This window comes from Quercus robur, chromosome 4 (assembly GCF_932294415.1).
Source record: "Quercus robur chromosome 4, dhQueRobu3.1, whole genome shotgun sequence".
Taxonomy (NCBI): Eukaryota; Viridiplantae; Streptophyta; class Magnoliopsida; order Fagales; family Fagaceae; genus Quercus; species Quercus robur.
This window is the reverse complement of record NC_065537.1, coordinates 22,192,326-22,216,340: the sequence shown is the minus strand read 5'-3', so window position 1 is coordinate 22,216,340 and position 24,015 is coordinate 22,192,326. Positions and strand designations below refer to the sequence as shown.

The following is a 24,015-nucleotide window of genomic DNA, read 5'->3' as shown; positions in this document are numbered from 1 at the left end:
GTACTAACCAGGTCCTCAGATTTATGAGCTATGTTGTCGTTTCTACTATTGCTGCCTTTGCCATCCCTTCCCTGGTCACTTTTTGAATGTTTTTAGTACACCTATATCCGTGTATATTTTTAAATCACAAGAGGTACTTATTTAGTTGATTTAATGGTCATATGATCAAATCAACAACGCAAACGTTGATAATCAGAACCACCACGTAATGGGGTCCAAGAAGAATCCTCTAAATTAATTTAACCAACCAGTCGGACCAATCCCTTCTATAAATACCACTCAATCCATTTGAAATTATTCATTTACCACTCAAACCATAGTTGATCCTTTTCTAGAAAAAGATCAAACCATAATGACATCCCTTTCAAAGAAACCGCTCTTCAACCAATTCATTTCATCTCTACTCTTAGTCCTCCTTCTTGTCATCATCCTTGATTTGGTTTTCTCATCCACTGCTTCTGTTTCCTCCGTTACTTCTCCTTTTGCTTATGCTAACAGAAAGGTTAAGATAGCAGAGGAATCAAAGGAAGCGGTGGTTCTTTTAAACTGGAAACTCAGCCTTCACAACAAAAGCCAGTCTCTCTTGTCCTCCTGGGTTGGAACCACTCCTTGTAATTGGGTTGGAATAAATTGCGACCAATCTGGAAGCGTCACCCATCTAAACCTTTCAAGTTACGGTTTGATAGGTACGCTTCACAATCTTAGCTTTCAATCCTTTCCCAATCTACTCAGTCTTGACCTTTCTGACAACTCACTATATGGGATCATTCCCTCAAATATTTGTCACCTCTTTAAACTCTCTTATCTTAACCTTTACGATAATCAATTCACTGGGAGAATTCCTTCTGAAATAGGAAAATTAACAAGTCTTGACTCCATTGACCTCAGTCAAAATCATTTGAGTGGCCATATCCCTCAAGAAATAGGACAGCTAAGTTCTCTACATTTCTTTGCGTTAGCTTTAAATAATCTCATAGGTGTCATCCCTGCTCCTCTTAAAAATTTAAGCGAAGTAACCATTTTATATCTTTATGAGAACCAACTTTCTGGTTCCATCCCTCAAGAATTAGGAATGCTAAGTTCTCTCACTGACCTTGAGTTATTTTCAAATAGTCTCACTGGTGTCATTCCTGCCTCTCTTGGAAACTTAACAAACCTATTCCGTATAGTTGTTTATGATAATCAACTTTCTGGTTCCATCCCTCAAGAATTAGGAATGCTAAGTTCTCTGACTAACCTTGCGTTATCAATAAACAATCTCACAGGTACCATCCCAATTTCTCTTGGAAACTTAAGCAACCTAAATACTCTATATCTTCAATGGAACCAACTTTCTGGTTCCATCTATCAAGAATTAGGAATGCTAAGTTCTATGACTGACCTTAATTTATTTTTTAACTATTTCACAGGTGCTATTCCTGCTTCTCTTGGAAACTTAACCAAACTCACATATTTAACATTTTTCAATAATAAGTTAAGTGGTCCCATTCCTTTTGAAATGAACAATGTCACTCAATTAAAAGTTTTTGATTTATCAGATAACCAATTGACTGGCCATTTGCCAGAAAATGTGTGCCTTGGTGGAGTGCTTGAGATCTTCAATGCAGAACATAATCATTTTATTGGTTCAATACCAAAGTCTATACAAAACTGCAGTAGCCTAGTTAGATTCCTACATGAAAAAAATCAACTTACTGGAAATATTGGAGAATGTTTCGGTGGTGTATACCCCAACTTAGTATACATAGATTTGAGTTATAATAAGTTTTATGGTGAGCTTTCAATTAAGTCGGGGCAATTTAAAAACTTGACATGCCTAAAAGTCTCTAACAATCAAATTTCAGGTAGAATATCTTCTGGGCTTGGAGATTTAACTCAATTACATGTGCTCAACCTCTCCTCAAATAAGCTAGATGGGGAGATTCCAAAGGAAATATGTAAGCTGACGTCTTTGATAGACCTGTTTCTAGACAATAACAAAATTTCTGGACACATTCCTTACAATTTTGGAATGCTACCAAATCTAGAACGGCTTAATCTTGCCAAAAATAGTCTAAGTGGCCTAATTCCCGAACTAGGGAATTGTAAAAAGTTGTGGTTATTAAATTTGAGCAACAATCACTTAAGCAAATACATCCCACTTCAAATAGGCAATTTACAATATCTCCAAAATCTTGATCTTAGTAAAAATTTTCTAACGGGAGAGATACCACAACAACTTGGAGATTTGAAAAAATTAGAAATTTTGAATCTTTCCCACAATGAGCTCTTTGGATCTATTCCATCAAGTTTTTATCAAATGATAAGCTTGACATCCATTGATTTGTCCTACAATCAACTTCGGGGTCCTATTCCGAATACTAAAGCATTTTGTGAGGCACCTATTGAAGCTTTTAGAAATAACAAGGGTTTGTGTGGCAATACCACAGGATTGAAGGCTTGTCCCTCTGCAATTAGCCACAATCCTCATGTCAAAAGGGGGAATAAAGTCATGAAACTTATTTCAACCCTTTTAGGCATTGTCTTACTTATATTTATCATTATTGGAATCACATTATATATTCGCTCCAGAAAGATGAAGACAAAAATTAAGCCAAAAGAAGAAGAACATCAAAATATGTTTGCAGTGTGGAGCTATGATGGGAAAATGGTTTATGAAAAAATTATTGAAGCAACAGAGGATTTTGATGACAAACATATTATTGGCGTAGGCGGCCATGGAATTGTTTATAAAGCTGAATTGTCTACAGGTCAAGTTGTTGCTATAAAGAAACTTCACTCACTCTCAGAAGATAGTGTGGTCAATCTAAAAGTTTTCACCAGTGAGATATGTAGTCTAACTGAAATACGACACCACAACATTGTAAAGCTTCATGGCTTTTGCTCACATCCAAGACACTTGCTTTTAGTTTATCAATTCTTGGAAGGTGGGAGCTTGGAAAAGATACTAAACAATGATGAATTAGCACTGGAGTTTGATTGGGTTAAGAGGGTAAATGTTGTTAGAGGTGTGGCAAGTGCTCTATCTTATATGCATCATGACTGCTCTAGTCCAATAATTCATCGTGATATATCAAGCAAGAATGTTCTACTAGATTCAGAATATGAATCTCATGTCTCTGATTTTGGCACAGCTAGGATTATGAGTTCTGACACATCTTATTGGACTTCGTTTGCTAGTACATTTGGATACACTGCTCCAGGTATGTTATTTAAGTAATGTTGGCAACATTAAAATTTTCACAATTGCTAATATGACAAGTTATGATTGAAGTAACATCACTTATACATAAACTTTCTTCTTTTTTTCTTGCTTTAGATAAATTGATAGTTAGGGGTGGGGGAATTTGAATGCTAGGCGTTTCAACTAGAAACATCAGAAGATGTTAGTTCAGCTACAAGGCTTTTAGCTTTTACATAAACTTTCTAACACCACTTTTTTTAGTACCAATTATAGTATTTTAAATCACTAACTACGTAAAATATTGTGTCTCTAGTCGTATTCATAATTGTTAGTATGGTACGATACGCAATCTGTATTGTACGATGTGTATCATATCGTGTACAACAAATTTTGTATCGTAAGTGTTCATAAATCGTCATAGTATTTTAAATCACTAGTTATGTAAAATATTGTGTCTCTAGTCATATTCATAGTTGTCATTATCGTAGATATGTGATATGTATTGTACTATGTGTATCATACCATGTACAAAACATTCTGTATCATAAGTACTTATTAATCGTCCGATACATAGGTGTGTATTGTATAAATCATATAGTATTAGTGAATCTTATATACGATGTGTAGACATGTGAGTTTAAAATGAGTTTTTTTTTTTTTTTTTTGGGTTAAAATTTGTGGTTTTATTTTATTTAAACAACTTATTAGATTTTTTTTTTTTAACACAATTTTTGGAAAAACAAGTTTTTAGACTTTGTTTAAACAAAAAATTAATGGGAAATTTAATTGAGTCTAATAAAATAACATTTCCATGAGTTTTTTCCCCCTCTTCTCTTTCTCCTACAAAACTTGGACTATACACATGACAATTCACTTTCATATTTACAAATTTTTTTTTTGTGCTATGAATAATGTATTAAATAAAAATATAATTATTTTTTTATTTTTTTTATTATTGTTATAAGTCTAAAAAGTTAGAATGCCAAGAAAAAATATAAAGAAAAATTTATTAGAAAAAAAAAATATAGTAATTGTTGATAATAATGAAGAAAATGTCAATGAAAAAAATAATTTTGCAAGATGATAAACATGATAATAACATTGACTTAGATAGAGTTGATTAGACAAGATGATGAAAAGAAATTATTATTTTGGCTCATATATAATTTATTATCACTTCTGAGTTTAATCAGTTTGAATATGTATGTTATAAAGTTAATTTGATTTATTTAGTTAGCTTTGTTAAATATTATTACATAAGTAATCATTAAATTTCTAAAAAAAAGTAATCATTAAATTGGTTATAAATTGAATATATTCCAAATTTAAAATGAATATACCTTTTATGTATGTATATCTATAATTTTTTTTATAATTTTATTGGGTGTTCGTGTATCTTACTTTCAGAGCATGCATATACAATGGAAGTAAGTGAAAAGTGTGACGTTTACAGCTTTGGAGTAGTTGCGTTGGAAGTAATTATTGGAAGGCATCCGGGTGATTTGATCTCATCATTTGTATCATCATCATTTTCATTATTGTCCCATGATGTGCCTCTAGAAGATATATTGGATCAACGTCTTGCACATCCTACAAATAGAGTTGCAGAGAAGGTAGTTTTAGTGGCAAAGATAGCATTAGCATGCTTACACACCAGTCCACAATCTCGTCCCACCATGCAACAAGTTTATCAGAAACTATTAAATTGGAAATTCCCTTTCACAAAGCCTTTGCGCATGATCACATTAAGAGAGCTCATTGATCTTGGGAATTTGAATGAAGCTTCATAAGTGTTTACATATCTCATGTATGATATTTTGCTTATATACATTCCATCCTCATGTAAAGTGTTAGATACTTATGAGGCCAATACTTCAAAAACCACAATTCGCGTGACTATTCATCTTCGGCGGCTTCATTGTTCATCTTTGACCCATCCAAGCCTCCATCTTATTGTTGGAGCCTCCATGCCTCTTGACCTAAGCTCTTCAACCCAAATGGAAGCCGAGCTCTTTCTGAAGGTGTGGGAAACATAGTTGGTCAAGGTCAATCAGAACATTGGCTTCGAACTTATCATGGTATGTTCTTTGGGTTCCTTCTATTTTATTACAGTTATTATTGATTATGTTTTGTTAAGATTGCTATTTGAGATGTTGTATCAAGTTCTAAAGAATTAGTTCTTCTCAAGTGTCTCACTCTGCCAATGTCGTAGGTATCTTCACTCTTGCTTTCATTGTTTCTGACCACACAACTCATCGACAAGACAGGAATAAAAACAGGACTTCCCCTCTCGTTGTTACTATCCAAAATATGCCAATTAGGCCTATGGCAATGTAAAATGGGATTCCATACATCTAGACAATTATGCATTGAAACTTTCTTCCAATGGGAATGAAATGAAAGAAACTCAAAAGATAAGGCCAAGGAAACAAGCAAAACTGAGCTGGGGAGCCTTAATTTAAATAAGCAGCAATGGAGGGAAGAGGTTAACTAGGGGAGGTAAGGAAAGCATTGCGCATGAATTACCTACTTTGATTGATTGAGATCCTTTTACAGCCCAGGTAGTTTTTTACATATATATTTTAAGCTCATGAATACAAAAACACTAGAAGCATGCAATTTGTATCGAAGTTCATGAAAAATGATTTGCTATATTAAAAAACAAAATTTTTTTATGAAACACATGGCTAGACTTTGACAAGCTATCAAGACAAACTTAAATGCCCTGGCTTTTTTTATTTTTTTATATTTATTTTTATTTTTAATGAACGGGTGGTATGAAATTGTCAAAAATTTTCTTTTGTCCAAAAAGTCTTTAGATTTTGGATGATAGAATTTTAGGTGCGTAGAACTCTCACATAAGTCATAACTTCCCGACAACTAGCAACATTTTTTTTAACCTACAAAAGGATTTTAAATGGAAAAAAGAAAAAAAAAATCCCATCTTTAAATGTAAATCTTTTACTTCATTCAATTCCTGCCATGAGATTGTAGCTAGAAATTTATTACAGGTTTGGTTGTTGTATTAGTGTTTTTGACCTTGTGGAGTTTTCCTATAATTAGATTTTTTATTTTTGGTTTTTGATAAATGGTTTCTTAATTGTTTGTTTGTTTTTGTGGAGGTGGTCATAGATATTTTAAAGACAATGTTGAAGCTAGGATTAGATTTAAAGGATGAAGTCCTGGGAAAAAGAGGTAGAGACTAAATAACTCATAATTCCAAAATTAATAAGTACAAAAGGATATTAAGAAGCTAAAACTATTGTGTTTGAGAGTAATTGGATGCATTTTGCTTGTATTGGCATATTTGGAGTTACTTTGGGATTACGTGCATTTTGTTCATTCGTTTGTCCTCTAATTTGGTTTTAAGACCATCTTTGAATGCATTTGGAGCCTATTGACATATTTGGAAATAACTTGAACTTGGGTCTTTTGGTTGGGCTTAGTTTTGATTTGGCATTTGAAACATTTGTGGCTTGAGAGAATTCTCTACAAGGTGGACCAGAATTTGATTAAATTTGGTGATCTAAAAATTTCTCCATTGTGGAGAATGGTTGTACGGTTTGGAAAAATTTTTATTTATTTATTTTTGGATTAAGGAGAAATTATTTAATTAACTTGTCTAGAATATTGTACGGTGGAATTTGAGTTATGGTGACGATTTGTTAGATTTTGCATTATATTCATATTTTGAAAAGGGGATTTGCAATTTGAGATAACCTAGAGGATTTTTTGCTTTTCAGGTTTGATTGAGTTCAAGTTAAGTTGGAGTTTTGTCAAATATTGGGTTGACCATTCAGCCGTCTTTGTTCACTTTGTTTTCCTCTTGATTAAATATATATCTGATGCTCTCTTATTTGGTTTGTGTGGCTAGTCTAACAGTTTGGGTGTAGCAGAAATTGTAAAGGAATGGAGTGGCATGGCAAAATGCGAGTGTGACAGATCTCTTTGAGGAGGGCTGTGTGAAGGAGGCTGTGCAGCAATTTTAGAGAAGCGAAAACTTCTTCTTGTTTTAGGTGCAGTCTCGAACTTTGTAATCGGCCCTCTGATTTGTATTGAGAGAGAGAGAGAGAGCTTCTACTTGTATGAAAGAATAATTTTGGGTGTAATGGGATTGGGTTTTGTGAGAATGCTTCCACACCATTTTGTATTCTCTATATTTATTAGTGAAATTTTTTCTTGTTGCAGCCCGTGGATGTAGGCCAAAGGCCGAACCACGTAAATCTTGGTATTTCTTTTTGTGTGTTTGTATCTATTTTTCCTTTTGGTGTTTTTTCATTCATACAATATTATTTAATTTGGATGTATTTCTAAAAATCAGTTGTTTCTTATAACAATTTTTTTTTTTGAGAAATAATTACAACATGCTACTAACTCCTCAGCTTGAATCCTTTCTCCACTAGACCCCAAGCACTTTGTACATAGGGAGGTGTCAATTTAGTTACAAGGCCTTTGGCTCCTATAACAAATTAATAATAAAACTTTCAGTTTTTACAATTAATTGATATCTGTGATTCATATTTTGCAACATTAATGATTTACAACAACTAAATTTTTTGTATAAAATTTTGCAAAGAATTTATACTACAATTTTACCTTTTATTAATAGTTTTTTCTTTTTTGAAAGTTCACTTAATGTGTAAAATACTTGTGAATGTTTAGACCCCCAATTTCAAAATTACCAACACAGGCTTATATTCAAATAATGTATGTGCGGAATGATAAGTATAAGCTATACCCAAACAAGTAAATTACTCTAAGCCATAATTTAATCACAACACAACAGTAATTAAAAGCAAAGAATAAGGGATAGAGAGAAGCAAACGCAAGATAATACCGGCACGTGTTATTGAAGAGGAAATCGAAGAACACGGCGAAAAACCTCTCCACCGTCCTCCAAGCAGTAATGATCTATTAGAAAATCAATTAGGAGGATTTTGATACCGTTGATATGATATTTGATACCAAATACCTTCTCCCTTCCATGAAATTTGCATTTTCCAGGGTGACGTTTTTTAATGGATTGGACCCATTATGGGCTTAGGCCATGAGTTGGGCCACCCTTCAAGAGCTAGTTTAGGTTCCCATTTGTAAGTGGGCATGAACTTCGTAATATCGGCTGCCCACTTGACGTTTCTTTTGGTTCTACTACGTTAGGCTTTTCTTGTTGGCCGAATGAGTGCATGACCTAGACCATTTTATCCAAGCTTTGTTGGTTTACGGATTTGGATCTTTAGACTTGGGCCATTTGAGGCCCAAAGAAAAATGAGGCATGAACATATTTCCAAATTATGGTTGATTTTTCTCCAAAAAAAAAAAAAAAAAAAAAAAAAAATTGTAGCATTTCATTACGATTGGTGTAACATTTCATTGCAACAAAGAATGGTCCATAAATTAAACTTGGTGTGTAAGATATTTTTTTCAATTTGGTGTGAACCCACGATTCAAATGATAGTCTAGTGATAATGACATCTTTTATGATGTTTCATATATGTGGTTTTAACCCTCTCCTTTCTCTACTCTACTATTTGCATCTCAAAAAGTAAAAACTCTTAAAGTGAAACCAACAGTTTTTTTTTTCCTCTCACTTTCATGACAGATTAATGATATATTGAAATTGTCAAAGTCATTTTTGGCGCATCTAGATACCCTAGATGTGGTGAATTGCTTGAATGAGCCAGAGCACAATTCTTATCAAGCACAATGCTCTAGACTTTTTTGACTTATAGAAGGATAAGGAGGTGAAAAAATGAAAGCCTCATAAAATCCCAAGCTCATCTCAAAATGAGTACTTTACGCTCTACTTCTCAGCAAATGCCAAAAATTTCTATTTTAAATCGATGTGAATAATGTGCCAAATTTTATTTTTTTATTTTTAAAGAAAATACTAAAGGTATTACAAGTTTTACTAAGTAAAGCTTACAAAGTGTTGTGGCAATGGTTGTGATTGGTGAGTTTTTATCACTTCATAAATTAATATTTGAATTACCTCTTTATGATTGGTGAATAGTGATGAATGAAATGTCAAATAAAACAAATTCAAAATTCTATTTGAACAACTTACCCTGAATATTTCATTATGGCATTACTGGATATACACACCACAAATACTTTTCTTGAATAATTCAGCATATGAAACAAATTATAGTGAATCATAAACATTGTACAACACATAAAAGCAGCACCTTGTCCATCTAGACTAGTAGTGCTACCATTGATTATGAAACAACGACATAATTAGCACAACATAAAACCAATTGAGATGTCCCATTTTGCTGATTAATTGTACCAACAAAACAATTGGTTTTTCTGTGCAAGTCTTCCAGTGGCATCAGAGCTGAGCATTATTGTCCTGCAATCATTTAACAGATACGAGAACCATAAATAGATTTTAATTTTTAACAGCTCTAACCAAAGAAAAATATAGTTTAAAATTTGACCAACATGAAAATTAAAGTTAAAATCGTAGCCATCTAATTGAACTTCCTTTTTGGAATGTGTTCCAAACCCTCCCCAATCAATCTGAGAAAAAGCAAGTGTAACCAAAATTTTGCCTTCACAGTTTGCTGGTAATTGTGATCACCAGCAAAACACTGTCACCTAGAACTAGGAACCAAACTTCAGTTGTTGCCTCTCAACACTACCATCTTGTCGATATCAAATCATCCCCGATCTCTAAAAGATTTTAGTTTATTGATGAGAAATGTCTGGGACAATACGCACTAGTGGATTTTGTTTGTAAGAGCTTATTTTGGATGTCACATGGAAAACAGAGGAGCTGCTTTCCAATGTCACCTTCATTTTCAAGGTTCTGTTAACAGACCGAGTCCAAAATTAGTCTGGTTTGTTTCTAGATAGAGAGAATGCAAGAAGGAAGAGAGCAAGGAGGGCAGGGGTTCATTATGGATGGAGGGTGGAACTAATAGCTCTCTCTCCCCAATTAGGGGATTGCCTAACTTGCCTAGTGATTGAGCTGGACTTGAATTTATAACGAAAAGAAACCTACAATGAGTATACACTATACACTATTCAATATTCACTATACAGATAAGCCCAATCCTAAACCATATACAACTACAAGCATCATAATAACAAAATTTGAAAGACCCAGAAGCTTTAAATTGCAGAAAAATCACAAAAGAGAGCGTTATAGAAGGAAGCAAGCCACAAGGCATTGAAGCCAATTGAATGTCACACTTGCCAAGCTCCTCAAATTGGTAAAAGAAAACAGTGCTCTTCCCTCACAACGTCCCCAACGTTAGTACTTTTGACTTGCTAACTGTCTTCAAATTCAATTGTGGCTCTCTCTTACTCATATAAATATTCCTCATCAGCTAGTACTGTACTGGGTCGCTATACGGACACGGTTTCTACAAGATTTTCAAATGACTAATCAAGCTTCATCTCGTGACTAATACACAGGCTCCCAGAGTTACGCGATGTACATCTTATCCCAACAGATCTCCTAATTTCCATTGAATAAGGGTCAGAGTGCAACTTTGTACAATCTTTGGAGCTACCTTTTTTTTTTTTTTTTTTGACTGTCTTCGCATCTCTCACTTCTTTTGTAAATGGTACAACTATTATCTAGTACAATTCCCAACACGCATCCAATATGCTAGCAAAGTAATTTTCACAGATTGCAATCTAAGAAAAATATCAAAATAAGCCATTAAAAAAAAAAAAAAAAAAAAAAACCAAACAAACACATACAAGTGAGAGGAAAATGGGTTCTAACAAAATAAGCAAGTTTTGATTCTTTTGAATGCCACAATGATATTAAAAATGGTAGGTTTTGAATCAAATATTTCTACTAATGACAAGAAAAAAATAATAATAATAACAAAAAGAAAATCATTGCAATTTACAATACAAATCAACATCGCAATTCCTTCACACTGTTCACCCAAAAAGAAAATACCAATACAAAAAATCTGCTATCGACTCTAAAGCCAATTTTTGGCAAAATTGCACTAACCTTGCTCGACGGAAGCATTGATATTGTTGCTATTATTGTCTTTGTGATTATCAATATGGTTTATTGTTAGCCCTCTTGACCTCTCCAAGTGCTTGGAATGGAGAATGCGAGTGTCAAAGTCATAATATCCTTTGCCAACCACGTGACAGAGATAAACGATTGGTACATGCTCTATGATCCAATGACATGATCCTTACTCAGGATCCAAACTTTCTTCAAATTCTTTGGGCATATCCCAAAATTCAATGCTTTTGAGGCTTCTTACATGTTTGATTCCAGAGGGTACTTCCTTCAACTGCGGACTGGGCCCAATCAGAAGCTTTTCAAGAAGGGGCAATGCTCCTTCGTTTATAATCAATGAATTCAACTTATCCAAGTGCCTAAGCCATAGTAATCTGAGTTTTGGAAACCCTCCTATCTCAAATTGCAATTGCTCTCCATTGTATGACTGATTAAAGATTCTGAGCTCCAATAAATTTGGCAGATTTTGGAAGGCTTTCATAGGATCATCACTCAACCTTGACCAACAAATTAGTAATCTACTTAGATGTTGAAGTTTTGGAATCCAGTTAGGTAACTGGTCCAATCGCCCCTGTATTTAGAGGCGTTGGAGAAATTGAGGTGGAGATGAAATAGATTGCAAATCTAATATCTCGTCTTTGCTTATTGAGGTTACATCTAGAGATTCAAGGTGGTTCATCTTTTCAATAGAGGCACACAAAGCCCTTTCGATTTCTCTTGTAAGATTTTTCATGCCTAGCTTCCTCAATTGTCTCAAGCTTTCCAACTCAGTAGTAAGATCAATTGCCCCTTCATGATTCGCCTCCATATGATACAATTTTTGCAAGTCCTTTAAGCACCCAATACCCTTTTGTAACTTTACACCTTTTTCTTGAGTCAAACTGAAGTCTATTTTGAAGTCACGATTGTAGGCTATGAAATGTCGCAACTTACGAAGATTGTTGATCTCAACTGGTATTTCATAAACATGGGATTGCTTCAGATCTAGAGTCTCTAGATTTTGCAACTTTCCTATGGATTTTGGAAGCAATTTTACTTTGGTATTTCTCAAACTTAAATACCTTAAGTGAAATAAGCTTCCCACATCTTCTGGAATGAAATCCAATGGAGCATCCTCAAAATCCATTACTTTCAAAAGTTTGAAATTAGCAAAAAATTCATGCATAAATGACTTTGGCAATTCATCAAGATTGAACAATAAAAGTGAAAAATGTGTGTCCTTAAATAGCTTCAATACACTGTATGAAACTCTATTTACAGCCATACGACGAGTTAGTCCCTCAAACTTGGACTCTTGTTTTGATAAAACATGAACAAAACTCAAACCCTTCATCTTTTGGAGGACGATCTCACGGAAGAGATCATGGAGTCGGCATAGTCTAACTTTTCCATCAAAGTCAACCCTTGTTACTTGAACCAAGCTTCTATGGATTAGTTCAGTCAAATATTCTCGTCCAACCTCTTCTAATGTTTTACCCTCAATTTCTTTCACAAAGCCTTCAGCTATCCATTGTCGAATCAACTTTATGCAATTAATATAGTAGTCCTCTGGATACATACCAAGATATAAGAAGCAAGACTTAAGGTTGTATGGTAGGTCTTCAAAACTTAGGGATAGAATTTTGTTGACAGGTGAAAGATGTGGATTTCTTTGCAACTCAATGCCAAGGCTATTTTGCAAGTTTTGCCATTCCAAGATAGTTTTGTCTTTGGTTGACAAAAGACCACCTATAGCAACAATTGCTAATGGTAATCCTTCACACTTTTCCACAAGCTCATGAGACAATTTCTCCAACACTTGGGGACAATGTCCTCCAAAATCAAATTGGAACCCCCTTTTGCAGAAAAGCTCCCATGCCTCATTGGGAGGCAATGGTTGCAACTCTTAAACATGAATAGGTGAAGATTTTCTACCAAAATTAGCAACCTCCCAATTACGTTGATTGCAATTCTACCAACCAAATGATTATCAAGTAAAGCATGTTTTATATCATCCTAAAAGTCTATTTTCCATACATCATCAAATACGACCACATACCTCTTTTGCCGTAAATAGTCTTTTAATATATTGATCAATGACTGTTCGTCCATTGTGTCAATTCCTGGCAATGGGAACTCCCTTCTGGCCTCACAAAATTGCTTTATTATGCTCTTTAGTAGATCTTCTATGTTGTAAGATTGAGAGACTAAGATCCAAGCATGGCAATCAAAGTGTCCTCTTACTATTTGGTGGTCATAGACCTTTTTTACAAGAGTAGTCTTGCCTAGTCCCCCCATTCCGACCACTGAAACCACAATACGATCAGACGGTCCTTCTACCAACCAGTTAATCAATTCATCTCTAGGAGCTTCAATGCCTACAACATCTGCATCCTCAAGATAAAGGGAATCCTTTCGAGGGTCGTTCCACCTAACGTTCTGTGCACCACTGCTTGATCCTTGACTAGTTGATTTGAAGCTATACTCACTACAAAAAAAAGGTCCTCTGGCCGCATTTTTAAGACGCGGCTATATGGCAAAAAAACGTGGCTATAGCCTATAGCCATGTTTTTTTAGGCCACGGTTTCTAATGTGGCCTAAAACCCGTGACTATAGGACTGATGGTCCTATGGCCGCACTTTTTAACCGCGGCCCAAGCTCGGGTCCTATAGCCCCGTTTAAAACGCGGCCTAAGGGTACGGGCTTAGGCCGCGTTTTAAACGCAGCCCAAGGTTGAACCTTAGGCCGCGTTTAAAAAGTGCGGCCATACCTGCCATTGTGAAGGCCTGTGACACTCATTTAAGCCGCGTTTTAACCGTGGCCTAAGGTTCAGGTCTTAGGCCGCACTTAAAACACGGCCTAAGGTTTTGCTCTTAGGCCGCGTTTTAAACGCGGCCCAAGATTACAACGTTAGGCCGCGTTTTAAGTGCGGCCTAAGCCCCCCCGAATTCTTATTATGAATTGGTCTATAGCCACGTTTTTATCGTTTTAAAAACGTGGCTATAGTATTTTTTTTTTCCTTCTTATTTCCTTTTTCTGGGCAGATTTTTACAAACCTGTCAAACATACAAAATTTCAACAAAATATCTCTAATAACAACCCAGAATTCCAACAAAATATCAAGTAAGAATTTTCTCAAGCATTAATTTTCTCTAAAGAAATATCCAAATAACTATACATGAAGAGTCCACGAAGAGTCCAAACAATATTACAATTATGTTTACAATATTTTCAATATCCACGAAGTTACAATATTCCGAATATCCAAACAATTATATATGAAGAGTCCATGAAGAGTCCACGAAGATATTATATACTATGATGTTGCGCTATCCTGAAAATATTATATACGCAAAATTAGTAGCATATATTGCAATAAACACGCAAGTTTCATTAAATTAAACGCAAAGTTTGTATTACCTGAATAACCGCTTAAACTTAAATTGACTGGCATGTTCTTTTGTAAGAAGGCTACTATTTCATCCATTCTCCGCTTTGCATCGGCCATTTCCCGCTTTGTTTCGTCCAGCTGCTGCTGATGCCGTGTTTCTGATTCGCGCATTGCTTCGGCCAGTTGCTGCTCATGCCGTGCATTTGACTCCCGCTTTGCTTTAGCTAGTGCTTCGGCCAGTTGCTGCTGATGCCTTTGCTCTGAGTCAGCAAGTTGGTCCCTCATCGAATTTTCCAATGCAGTCATTCGTTGGGCCGTTTCAGTGGACGACGGCCCAGGCACACATGGAAGGTTGGACCCACTTCTTCCTGATGGGGTTGGTCCAAAACCGACCCCACGGACACGTCCAGAACGTTCTTTGCCCATCACTTGAGCGAACGCATCATCTTTTGCCCAGAGAATTCCATCGTGATGGTCTCCTACTAGTTTGCCCCCGTTGTCTAAAATTTCTTTCATTTTATCCTGTTTTCATATAAGAACCAAATAACATATTATTTGCTATAAACATTTCACGCACAAATGTTAAAATAAATAGGTTATGATATAGGCTTACAATCTTGTCTCGCACTTCATTACTAATAGGAGTCCCATCTTTCGTGCAATATGCTTTTATGAAAACATCTGCACACTCCACTGCTTGGCCGCTTTCTTTTGCCTACATCATATTCAACAGTCTCATTACAATAGTGAAAATTTATGTTGGTGATATGAAGCGACAACCAAACACAGCAAATGGAATTTGGAACATAACATGCAATATAACCATAAAACAAATTCTGTAAACATGTAGTTTATTACGTTCAAAAAGACGAATTGTTTTCTTCATGTGAATGCTTTGTATCAAGCGGTTTTTGGTACCAACACTCTTGCCCTTTGATTTAATAAAATAGCCATTTTATAAGAGGTAACGTTTGAAAAAGTGTGGCCATAACTATATGCCACAACTATAGCCACGTTTCTTAAATGTGGTTATATCTGTTACCTATAGCCACGTTTAAAACGCGGCTATAACCCCCTAACTATTTTTAGAATTTGTCTATAGCCACGTTTTAAACGCAGCTACAACCCCCTAAATATTTTTACAATTACTCCATAGCCACGTTTTAAACGCAGCTACAACCCCCTGCCTATATGCATCCCAATTGCTATATACCAAACCAAACTCTTGCTAACAAAGTGGCAAACATAAATATTAATGAAATCACTAATCAAAAACAGGAAACATCACAAGAAATGTCTATTAACAGTCATAAACATGCAAAAAAGCCAAGTCTTCCTTACCCCAACACTGTGCATATGATCAGTAAACTAGTTTCTTCAAACTCTTCAGATTCATCACACATAATAATTTTAATTCAACCAAACAATATGTACGGAAACTCTTTTGTGATTTTTTAATATTGATTATTTCTAAACCAAGAAGTTTGTATTATTACAGTAATGAAATTGTGGATTGCTTAGTTTGGACCCTACGACAACGTTGGGCATTGCCACCATTACTGTCATCTCCATGCAAGCCCTTCCTCAATGCTAAACTCACGCCGACAAAATCTATTTTAATTTCCATGAATTTGAATCGACCATGTTCTTTCAACAACAAAATAAATAAATAAATACAACTAGAATTTATTGATACCACCAATATGTCACAAGTTCAATTAAAATAGTAGAGCATTAAAACTTGGCTAGTTGTTGTATAATGCATTTCTTACCATATTGTCAGCAGTTTGTGCAAAACTTATAGGCCCTGTCCTCGCTATATCCGTCTGAAACGAACCACTTCTCTTGTTTGTATCCACTAATTCCTTTACACATTCCCGCCAACAAATTAAAACAAACAAATCAGTTAAAACACTGTACTCGGTATATCCAAATACCCCATCATATGTATATTACCACTAAAAGATAATAGAGCAAGAAAATAGCGCAACCTTCATTTTAGAATCAAACCAATAGTCAACTAGTGCGCGGTAGTCCTGCTCGTCAGCCCAAGATGGTTTCTTTTCATAAACATCTTCTTTTAACGCATCTTTTGGGTAGCATTTTTTTTTTTAACTTACTCCTTCGGTTCCTTCTCAACTCCCCTAATAAGTGCATTGCCCAGTTCATTTGATTAGCTGGTCTGATAATTTCTGGGTCAATGATCCACTTTTTCTGAAATGCAAAAATTGAGTTAGCATAGTGCAATAATTCACCCTACTGAAAATGCCATTTAGCACATACACGACTATACATAACAATTAAAAGTATCTTAATTTGATACAACCTCTATCTCTACCCAGGCGTCTTCTTTGCATTTACGGTCGACATGCGTCCAAGTAGCAGGCATAAGTGGGCAATAGTTGCGGCAGATGCATAAGGTGCCCAACCACCTTTTGAATGTTTGCCCGCTTTCCCCAACCGGTTGCTGGCTCCCATTTAACCCACATACAAGTTTCTTGTTCGGTGGAAGAGCCCATATACGCTGCATTAGCGTTATTCCACGTTTTTTATTTATATTATTGGATATTGGGGCTTCCCGAACTGAATCTTCTGCACGCCCATCATTGGATGGTGCGGTTTCTTGGACCAAATCGTCTGCATATAGTAAACCATTATTAGAGAGAATGAAATTTCAAAGTTCACAATTACAGAGAAGTCACTGTATATAGCTCAAGTGCTCAACTAACATGATATATGTGATCTTTGTAAATGTGGACATTTTGATACTTAAAGAAACTGATAATAACAAATAAGTCGATGTCTCTATCTAAAAGCTGTTTTTATCCCTTTCAAAAATAAAAAACTGTTTTTATCCAAAAAATATATGTAAGTTGCATATAATTCAACCATAATACCTATAATATTGGTAACACCATTACTGCCAGTGTCATGTACATGCACAGCCAAGTTGAATATCATTTCCAAAGCTCGTAAATCACATGAATATCATTATTACAGCTTGGGTAAAATAACCTCAAACAAGAACATAATACCCATCAAAAGAAATTAGAACTTTTACCTCAAATAAAGTGATGAAGATGCTTTGGGGTTCCTAAGTATTTTTGTGGTGATCTTGTCAAAAAAATGATGGTGAGGATTGATTGCTTTGGAGTGGAGGCCGGTGGGTGAGTGTGGAAGTGAGTGTGTGTGTGTGTGTGTTTAAGTAAAGATAAAAGAAAGAAAATGAAAGACAGAAAAGAGACAGCCAGCCAAAAGAGAGAAGAGAGGTGGGTGAAAATGAGTGATGGGGAGTGGTGTTAGGTGGGGGGCACGTGCGAACTAAAAATCTGACTTGACCCCCTCTTTTCTTTTTGTTTTTTCTCTGATGACAAGGACGTTACACATCCACAGTGAACAAAATATGAGATAAAAGTAACTGTGCTAAATGGAGTTAGGAATAAAAATATCCTTTAGAGACCGAATTAGTTGTTTTTAAAAGTGTTGAACTTAGTTGATATGAACCCAAACTCCAAAGAAGTTTAGTAAAATTTACTTAAGGACACTCATTACCATTTCCCTTCTTAGTATTACTTGATTTTGCATGAAATGTGCGCCACTATATTTATTGAGTCCAATTTTATTGGAGTTTGTGTTCCTTAGAAATTCATTTACTTTTCCAAGGAACAAGTCCAATTCTATTAAATCGGGTCATCACCGTTTCTCAAAAAAAAAAAAAAAAAATTGGGTCATCACCATTTTAGGCTTTGCTTTTTATTAATTGCTTAAAGAAGTGCACATTTGAAATCGATTTGGTCCCTAATTATGTCAAGTGGTGGTACTTAATTGGATCATTTCCCTAAATCTCACTTCTTCTAGAACCCATCTAGGAAAAGATTTAACAAATTTTGTCCTTACCCCCAAGTTTGCACAGCCAATTTGGTTCCATGCACAACCAAATATTTTCCATACCCTCAACAAATTGCAAGCTGGCCAAATGCCAAAGAAAAAGCGATCTCCCATCCCACGCGACCTCACCATCTTTTACTAAAAAATAAGTAAGGCCTCCCATGCAAATCAAGTTTCCTCAATATTTTTCACACACGTCTCTACCCTCTCCACAGAGAAACACCCAAACTCCCAGACACACTACAAAAACTATCAAAACCCAGAAAATACACAAAAAAACCTTGTCACAAACAAAACCTGCAAGAATCCCTCAATCATATAGAAATCCAACCAAAAACCCAGCTCTAAACCCCTACAAACTTTATAGAGAAACACCCAAATTCCCAGCCAAGAACAGCACCAAAAATACCCAAAAACAATGCCCTTGCAAACCCAAATAGAACCATAAATATCCCTGTTTTAACCCATAAAATCAACCCCAAAATCGACAATCTCAACCCCCACTGAAAATAACCCAGCAAATCCTCCAAAACTCTCACTACAAATATCCTAGAATAAGCCAAGAAAAATCCCACTGGAACTACAGCCAAAACCCCACTGTCAAACCCTTAACAATTCTCAGGAAGACCCAAAAATAGTCACTGTAAACCCAACACTGAAAACTCCATCAGATACCAAGAAAAATCCCTTCATACAAACCAACCAGAAAACCCATTTGAAAACAGCATCAACAGAGCATAAAAAAAAAAAAAAAAATGAAAGATAAAAGGAGCAGAAGCATAAGCTAAATACCAAGACATGAAAGCAGAATACAAAGAAGGAAATAAGAAATTCAAAAGTAGAGAACCATACAGAAAATTTTCTTGAAGTTTAAGGTCAACAAATTTTCTACTTTTGATGTTGGGCTTACTATTTTTTTCCCCTAGATTTTAGATCAAATTGGTTTTTGTTGGGCTTTTTGCATTTAATGTTTAAAAATGCTAAGATATTGTCTAGATAATCATATTTAAGCTCATTTTATCTGTTGAATTTAAAAAAGTTTGGGATCAGGAGTTCAAAATTTTATTTCAAAGGGTCAAAAAAATATTTTAAAAATATTATACATAATTCTTTTTTTTTTATTTAGCTCTTATACTTTTTTTCTTTTTCTTTTTCTTTTTTGGCCAGCTCAGATGATTTATTTAAAGTTTTCAACCCCCTAATCTTCACTTGGTGCCGCCCCTGTGACCACCCCGTGACTTTACCATTACATAAGGTAATGTCCCCCCAACATTAATTGTGTTCTTTTGTTTAGATCTAAATATATCCATCATAAAATTAAAAACTGATTTCTATACTGTGCAAACTGCACATTTTTACAAGGGAAAAGTGTGTTTTTTTTTTTTTTCTTAGAAACAGAAGGGAAAAGTTAATTAAAATGCAGTAAGAGCAGTAGTTTAATATATATTTTCAGAAATTTTTAATGATAAAATGAAAAATAAAATTAATAGTTTTCTCAAGCTTAGTGAGGGAAGAGGGAGATTTGTATTTGTATTTGGAGTTAATGAAACAAGAATTGTGTTAGGAAGTCTAAAATTTGCTACAGCACATCAACTCATTTACATATGCTTATAGGATTTATTAGCTTGTTGAAAAATATTATAATGAACATAATTATGGAATAGTTTTTTAAGCGTATGACTTAGATTTCTGATGTGCACTCTGCACAAATATTGCACTTTAATTTTTGATAATCAGCACAAGTCTTAATGCCTCCAATGTACAGTTGTTTGTAATAATTAATGAATTTCTATTATATATATATATATATATATATATTTATAGTTGACCCTATATCTTCTTCTTGTGGAGATGTACAACTGAGCTAAGCTATCTTAGTTGTCTGCTTCTTTGCTTTGAGTCTCCTCAATTAAAAATGAAAGGTTCAATTGTCTTCATTTTCATGGGAGAGTATTGGCAGAAACTATGCTTTAGGTTGTTTGGAATACTAATGTTATAATCCAAGAATTGAATAGTTGGGTCATGAAATCCCAACTACATTTGTTAATGTGGAACTTAAAAATAGTAGTTCCAGTGTAGATGTCTTTAATCTGTATTTGAACACTTAATGGATTAAATTTGACAGTGATCCTTTGTTAGGCAATAGAACTCATGGTTGTTGATGCTCTGTTAAAAGCAAATGATTTTCTTCAAATTGCATCACCAATTCATCAACCAGCAGAATTTTGGACGGTTTGAGCTTTACACATTATCATCAAACTTCTAGGTTTTACTTTACAGCACTGACATAGTTTCTCTGAATGTGCAGTTAGATGACTCAATCTTAAAAATCATTGAAATTTCTAATGCACAAGAGCGCAAGGAAGCATGAGACATCATTTAACGCATTCGAAGAAGGGAGCTATATCAGGTATCTTATTACAATTGCAAGATGGGGAAGAGGTAGTAATGTTTGAAATTCTTCATGTCTCAAAATCTTTAACTTCTCCTATTGAATTATTTTTTATTAAAAAAAAAAAGGAACTTTAGTGAACCAAAAGAGATAAAAAATTGTTAATTTTATTTATACAGTTTAAATTTTTGGATCATTGTGTGAATTTTAATTCATTCAATTAGTAAATTTCATTTTACTTGAATAATTAAAGTATGTATCAAGTCAAAACTACTAAATAATTGAAACCATATAAACATAAGGTTAAAGATATAGGTAGTTAGAGTGTTTAGTCATTAACAGCAAACATAAAAGTGTTACCCTAAGAATAATTTACACTGTACGAATAACTACCTGCAGAAGGCGGCTGTGTCTCATCATCATCATCATCATCTCCTTCCTCCTATCTTGCGTGCTCAGCATCATAGGCGGCCCTTAACTCCTCCTGCATGATGTCTCGTGAGCGTGATGAACCTTGGCCAACTTGCACAATTGTCAATGGATGGTCCCTCTCCATTCCTACAGCAAACGACCGAAAAATTAGTTACAACAGTAATAAATATCAAACGTTACATTTCAAGATATGTAAACTACCTGTGGGTTGTGACCCAGCATCACTAGTATGGGCGGCTTGCAGCTCCTCCCCTCTCTGTCGTGAACTCGAGGGTCCTTCGCCGACTTCTACAAGTGGCAATCGGCGTTTCTTACCCATTCCTGCGTCTAACAACTTTACAAAACAAAAAAACTGTTAACTATAGACAACAATCAATTGCATAAAATGTAAGTGAAACATTTTTGGGTTCTGACACCCTTTACAATAATTCAACCATATACACGTTGTGTGCACCAAGATAGCCAGAAGAAAACTTTATGTTAAATGTCGCAATTTTTGTTAGAATTGAGCTGGATGAGGACCTATGGTAATTAAGATCATGAAGGTAAGATATTAAAGATGATTTTAAAACCCCCATAAATGAACCAATAAAAAGCTAGACTTTGGTATATTTACAATCTGTTACAAGTCATGTAAATTCAAAATAAGAAAAAGAAAAAGAAAAATTTTAATTTGCTTTTGACGTCTATGTTTTTAATGACACCTTTTTTGTGTTGGTGGGTTTAGACAGTTGGCTTGTACTGCATGTTATAAGCAACTGAGGTACAAAAAATCAAGTGTTTTGACATATGATAAATGGGTTTTCAATTTTAATGATGTTTGGGAAGAAAGAAAGGTTTCTCTCTTCTTCTCTAGTCTCCACCCACTGTGGTTCCATCATCTGCTGTAGGGTCTGTCTGTCTTCTGTCTATATGTATGCAGCTTATGTCTTTGGTTAGAATGTCCCTTTCTATAGGGGTTTCAACTTTCAAAAATATCTAATAATAAGATATTCAGGACTCGTTCAGCTATAGGATGAGTACTATCCACCATCAGACTTGGAGAAAGGGTGGAATGTTTCATGCAACATAATTGGGGTAATGACTTAATGAAGGACACAATAAAATGGGCCGATAAATATCAAAGAACAAGTTAAGCAGTGCCATATGTACTATCGAGTCCTTAATGAGGCTATTATTATAAAAAATTTGTAATTTAACTTACATTTCTTGACATTTCTAACAAATACGTACATAATTCAAATCTCTTTTTAGCTATCAAATTATCAAAAAGAAAAAAGAGTCTAGAGACATGACGTTTCTATTAATATCACCACAACTTTAAAGTGATGAATTAATGTAAAAATAATTGTTTAACATTTACCTTCAATCATCATAATAGTGCACGGTAGTCTTGTATAAAAATTACTTTAAAAGATGAGGTTATGTTTTTAAATTTTTATTTTTTACAATGTCCCCACCAAATGATATACACATTAAACATGAGTCCTCAAAAATAAATTAATATAAATATCTTGAAAGAGAAAATGCTGTTAAAGCCATGATATGATAGTGTATCAAAGTGAAAATAAAAACATAATTAGTCATGGATTGGAAGAGCTTGCTTTAAATCCTTTCCTTCTATAGTATCCTATGACTTTGAAGCTTAACAGCTATGACACCAATAGCAAAATATAATTTTTTGGTAAATGCCATATCTCTTCTGTTATGATCACATGATAACATATTAGTCTTTCCATAATCAGAAAATCAATAACACAAACCCACATGTTTGGATGGATTAAAGTTGACCACCACTTGTACACTGATTATAAGCCAGCAGGCCCAGCACTAATTAAATTAATCAATGAACTAATTAAAAGGGTTAAATATGAGCTTAATGGGGTGAACCAAACTTTCACTTACAAAAATGGGCCAAAGTTCAAATTGACATTGTTTGTTTATTAATTTTTACGAGACTCTATATGAGTGCTCTTCCATTTATGGTGCCAGTGAAAAGAGCGTAAAACTGTAGAAATCACCATAAGTGGAAAAATCCATTTGGGCAGGTCCCAGAAGAGGGCTTTGTTTACTACACACGCTTTACAGAAGAGCGTGGCGAGTATATTTTCTAGAGGAAGGTTGCGTAGAAAACCAACAGTCAGTTTCATTTTTCCATTTTTTTATTGGGTCAAGAACCTCAACACTGACTCCTCTGTATAAAAAAATTAAAGCAGGTCACCCCGACCACAAGCAGAAGGGATGCAGTGATATCCACGCGCCAACTCATTGTCAAACTCAATCTTGGTGTGTGTTTAGGTTTGACTGTAGATGAGCCTACTGATATTAACAGTTATGGAAAACACTGCTTGGAAACGTTTGTTTGCAAACAAGTCAAATCTAATCACAGCTTAAGCTCGATTATTAGACACGCTAAGCTCAAACAATGTATTGCATTGGTGAACAAAACGAAGGTGATTTGAGTGTGTATATTTGGAGGGGTAGGTATATTCACTTGTACAGGTGTTCCTTTTTGAACTAGGACTAGGCTCGAGTGGATTAGCTCCCCATACTTACTTCTTATCATGATAGTTGATTCAAATCAATATGGTATGACCTAAGCCTAGTTTTGGAATACTAGTTTCGATCCTAACCATACCTATTTCTTAACATGATAGTTGGTTTGAATCTATATGGTATGATATAAACCTAGTTTCGGAATAATGGTTTCAGTCCTAGCCATATCAGTATTTGGGTAAAATAACTTATTT

General features: G+C 34.7%; 2 protein-coding genes and 1 long non-coding RNA gene across 3 annotated transcripts; 1 reads left to right on the top strand and 2 right to left on the bottom strand.

The window, feature by feature from the left end:
* The first annotated feature begins 321 nt into the window (after positions 1 to 321).
* Positions 322 to 5,495, top strand: LOC126720875 (MDIS1-interacting receptor like kinase 2-like). The gene is made up of 3 exons (XM_050423712.1): positions 322 to 3,203; positions 4,592 to 5,262; positions 5,397 to 5,495. The coding sequence occupies exons 1-2, from the start codon at positions 353 to 355 to the stop codon at positions 4,972 to 4,974; spliced, it is 3,234 nt and encodes a 1,077-aa protein (XP_050279669.1). The 5' UTR covers positions 322 to 352; the 3' UTR covers positions 4,975 to 5,262; positions 5,397 to 5,495.
* Positions 5,496 to 9,255: 3,760 nt separating this feature from the next.
* LOC126720874 (disease resistance protein RPM1-like) lies at positions 9,256 to 13,173 on the bottom strand. Its single transcript, XM_050423711.1, has 2 exons — positions 11,163 to 13,173; positions 9,256 to 9,536 (listed from the first exon to the last, which is right to left on the bottom strand). The coding sequence occupies exon 1, from the start codon at positions 12,739 to 12,741 to the stop codon at positions 11,761 to 11,763; it is 981 nt and encodes a 326-aa protein (XP_050279668.1). The 5' UTR covers positions 12,742 to 13,173; the 3' UTR covers positions 9,256 to 9,536; positions 11,163 to 11,760.
* Positions 13,174 to 16,401: 3,228 nt separating this feature from the next.
* Positions 16,402 to 21,371, bottom strand: LOC126724391 (uncharacterized). Its single transcript, XR_007654962.1, has 3 exons — positions 21,227 to 21,371; positions 16,880 to 17,190; positions 16,402 to 16,767 (listed from the first exon to the last, which is right to left on the bottom strand). It is a non-coding gene; the product is annotated as an uncharacterized LOC126724391 (long non-coding RNA).
* Between the last annotated feature and the right edge of the window lie 2,644 nt (positions 21,372 to 24,015).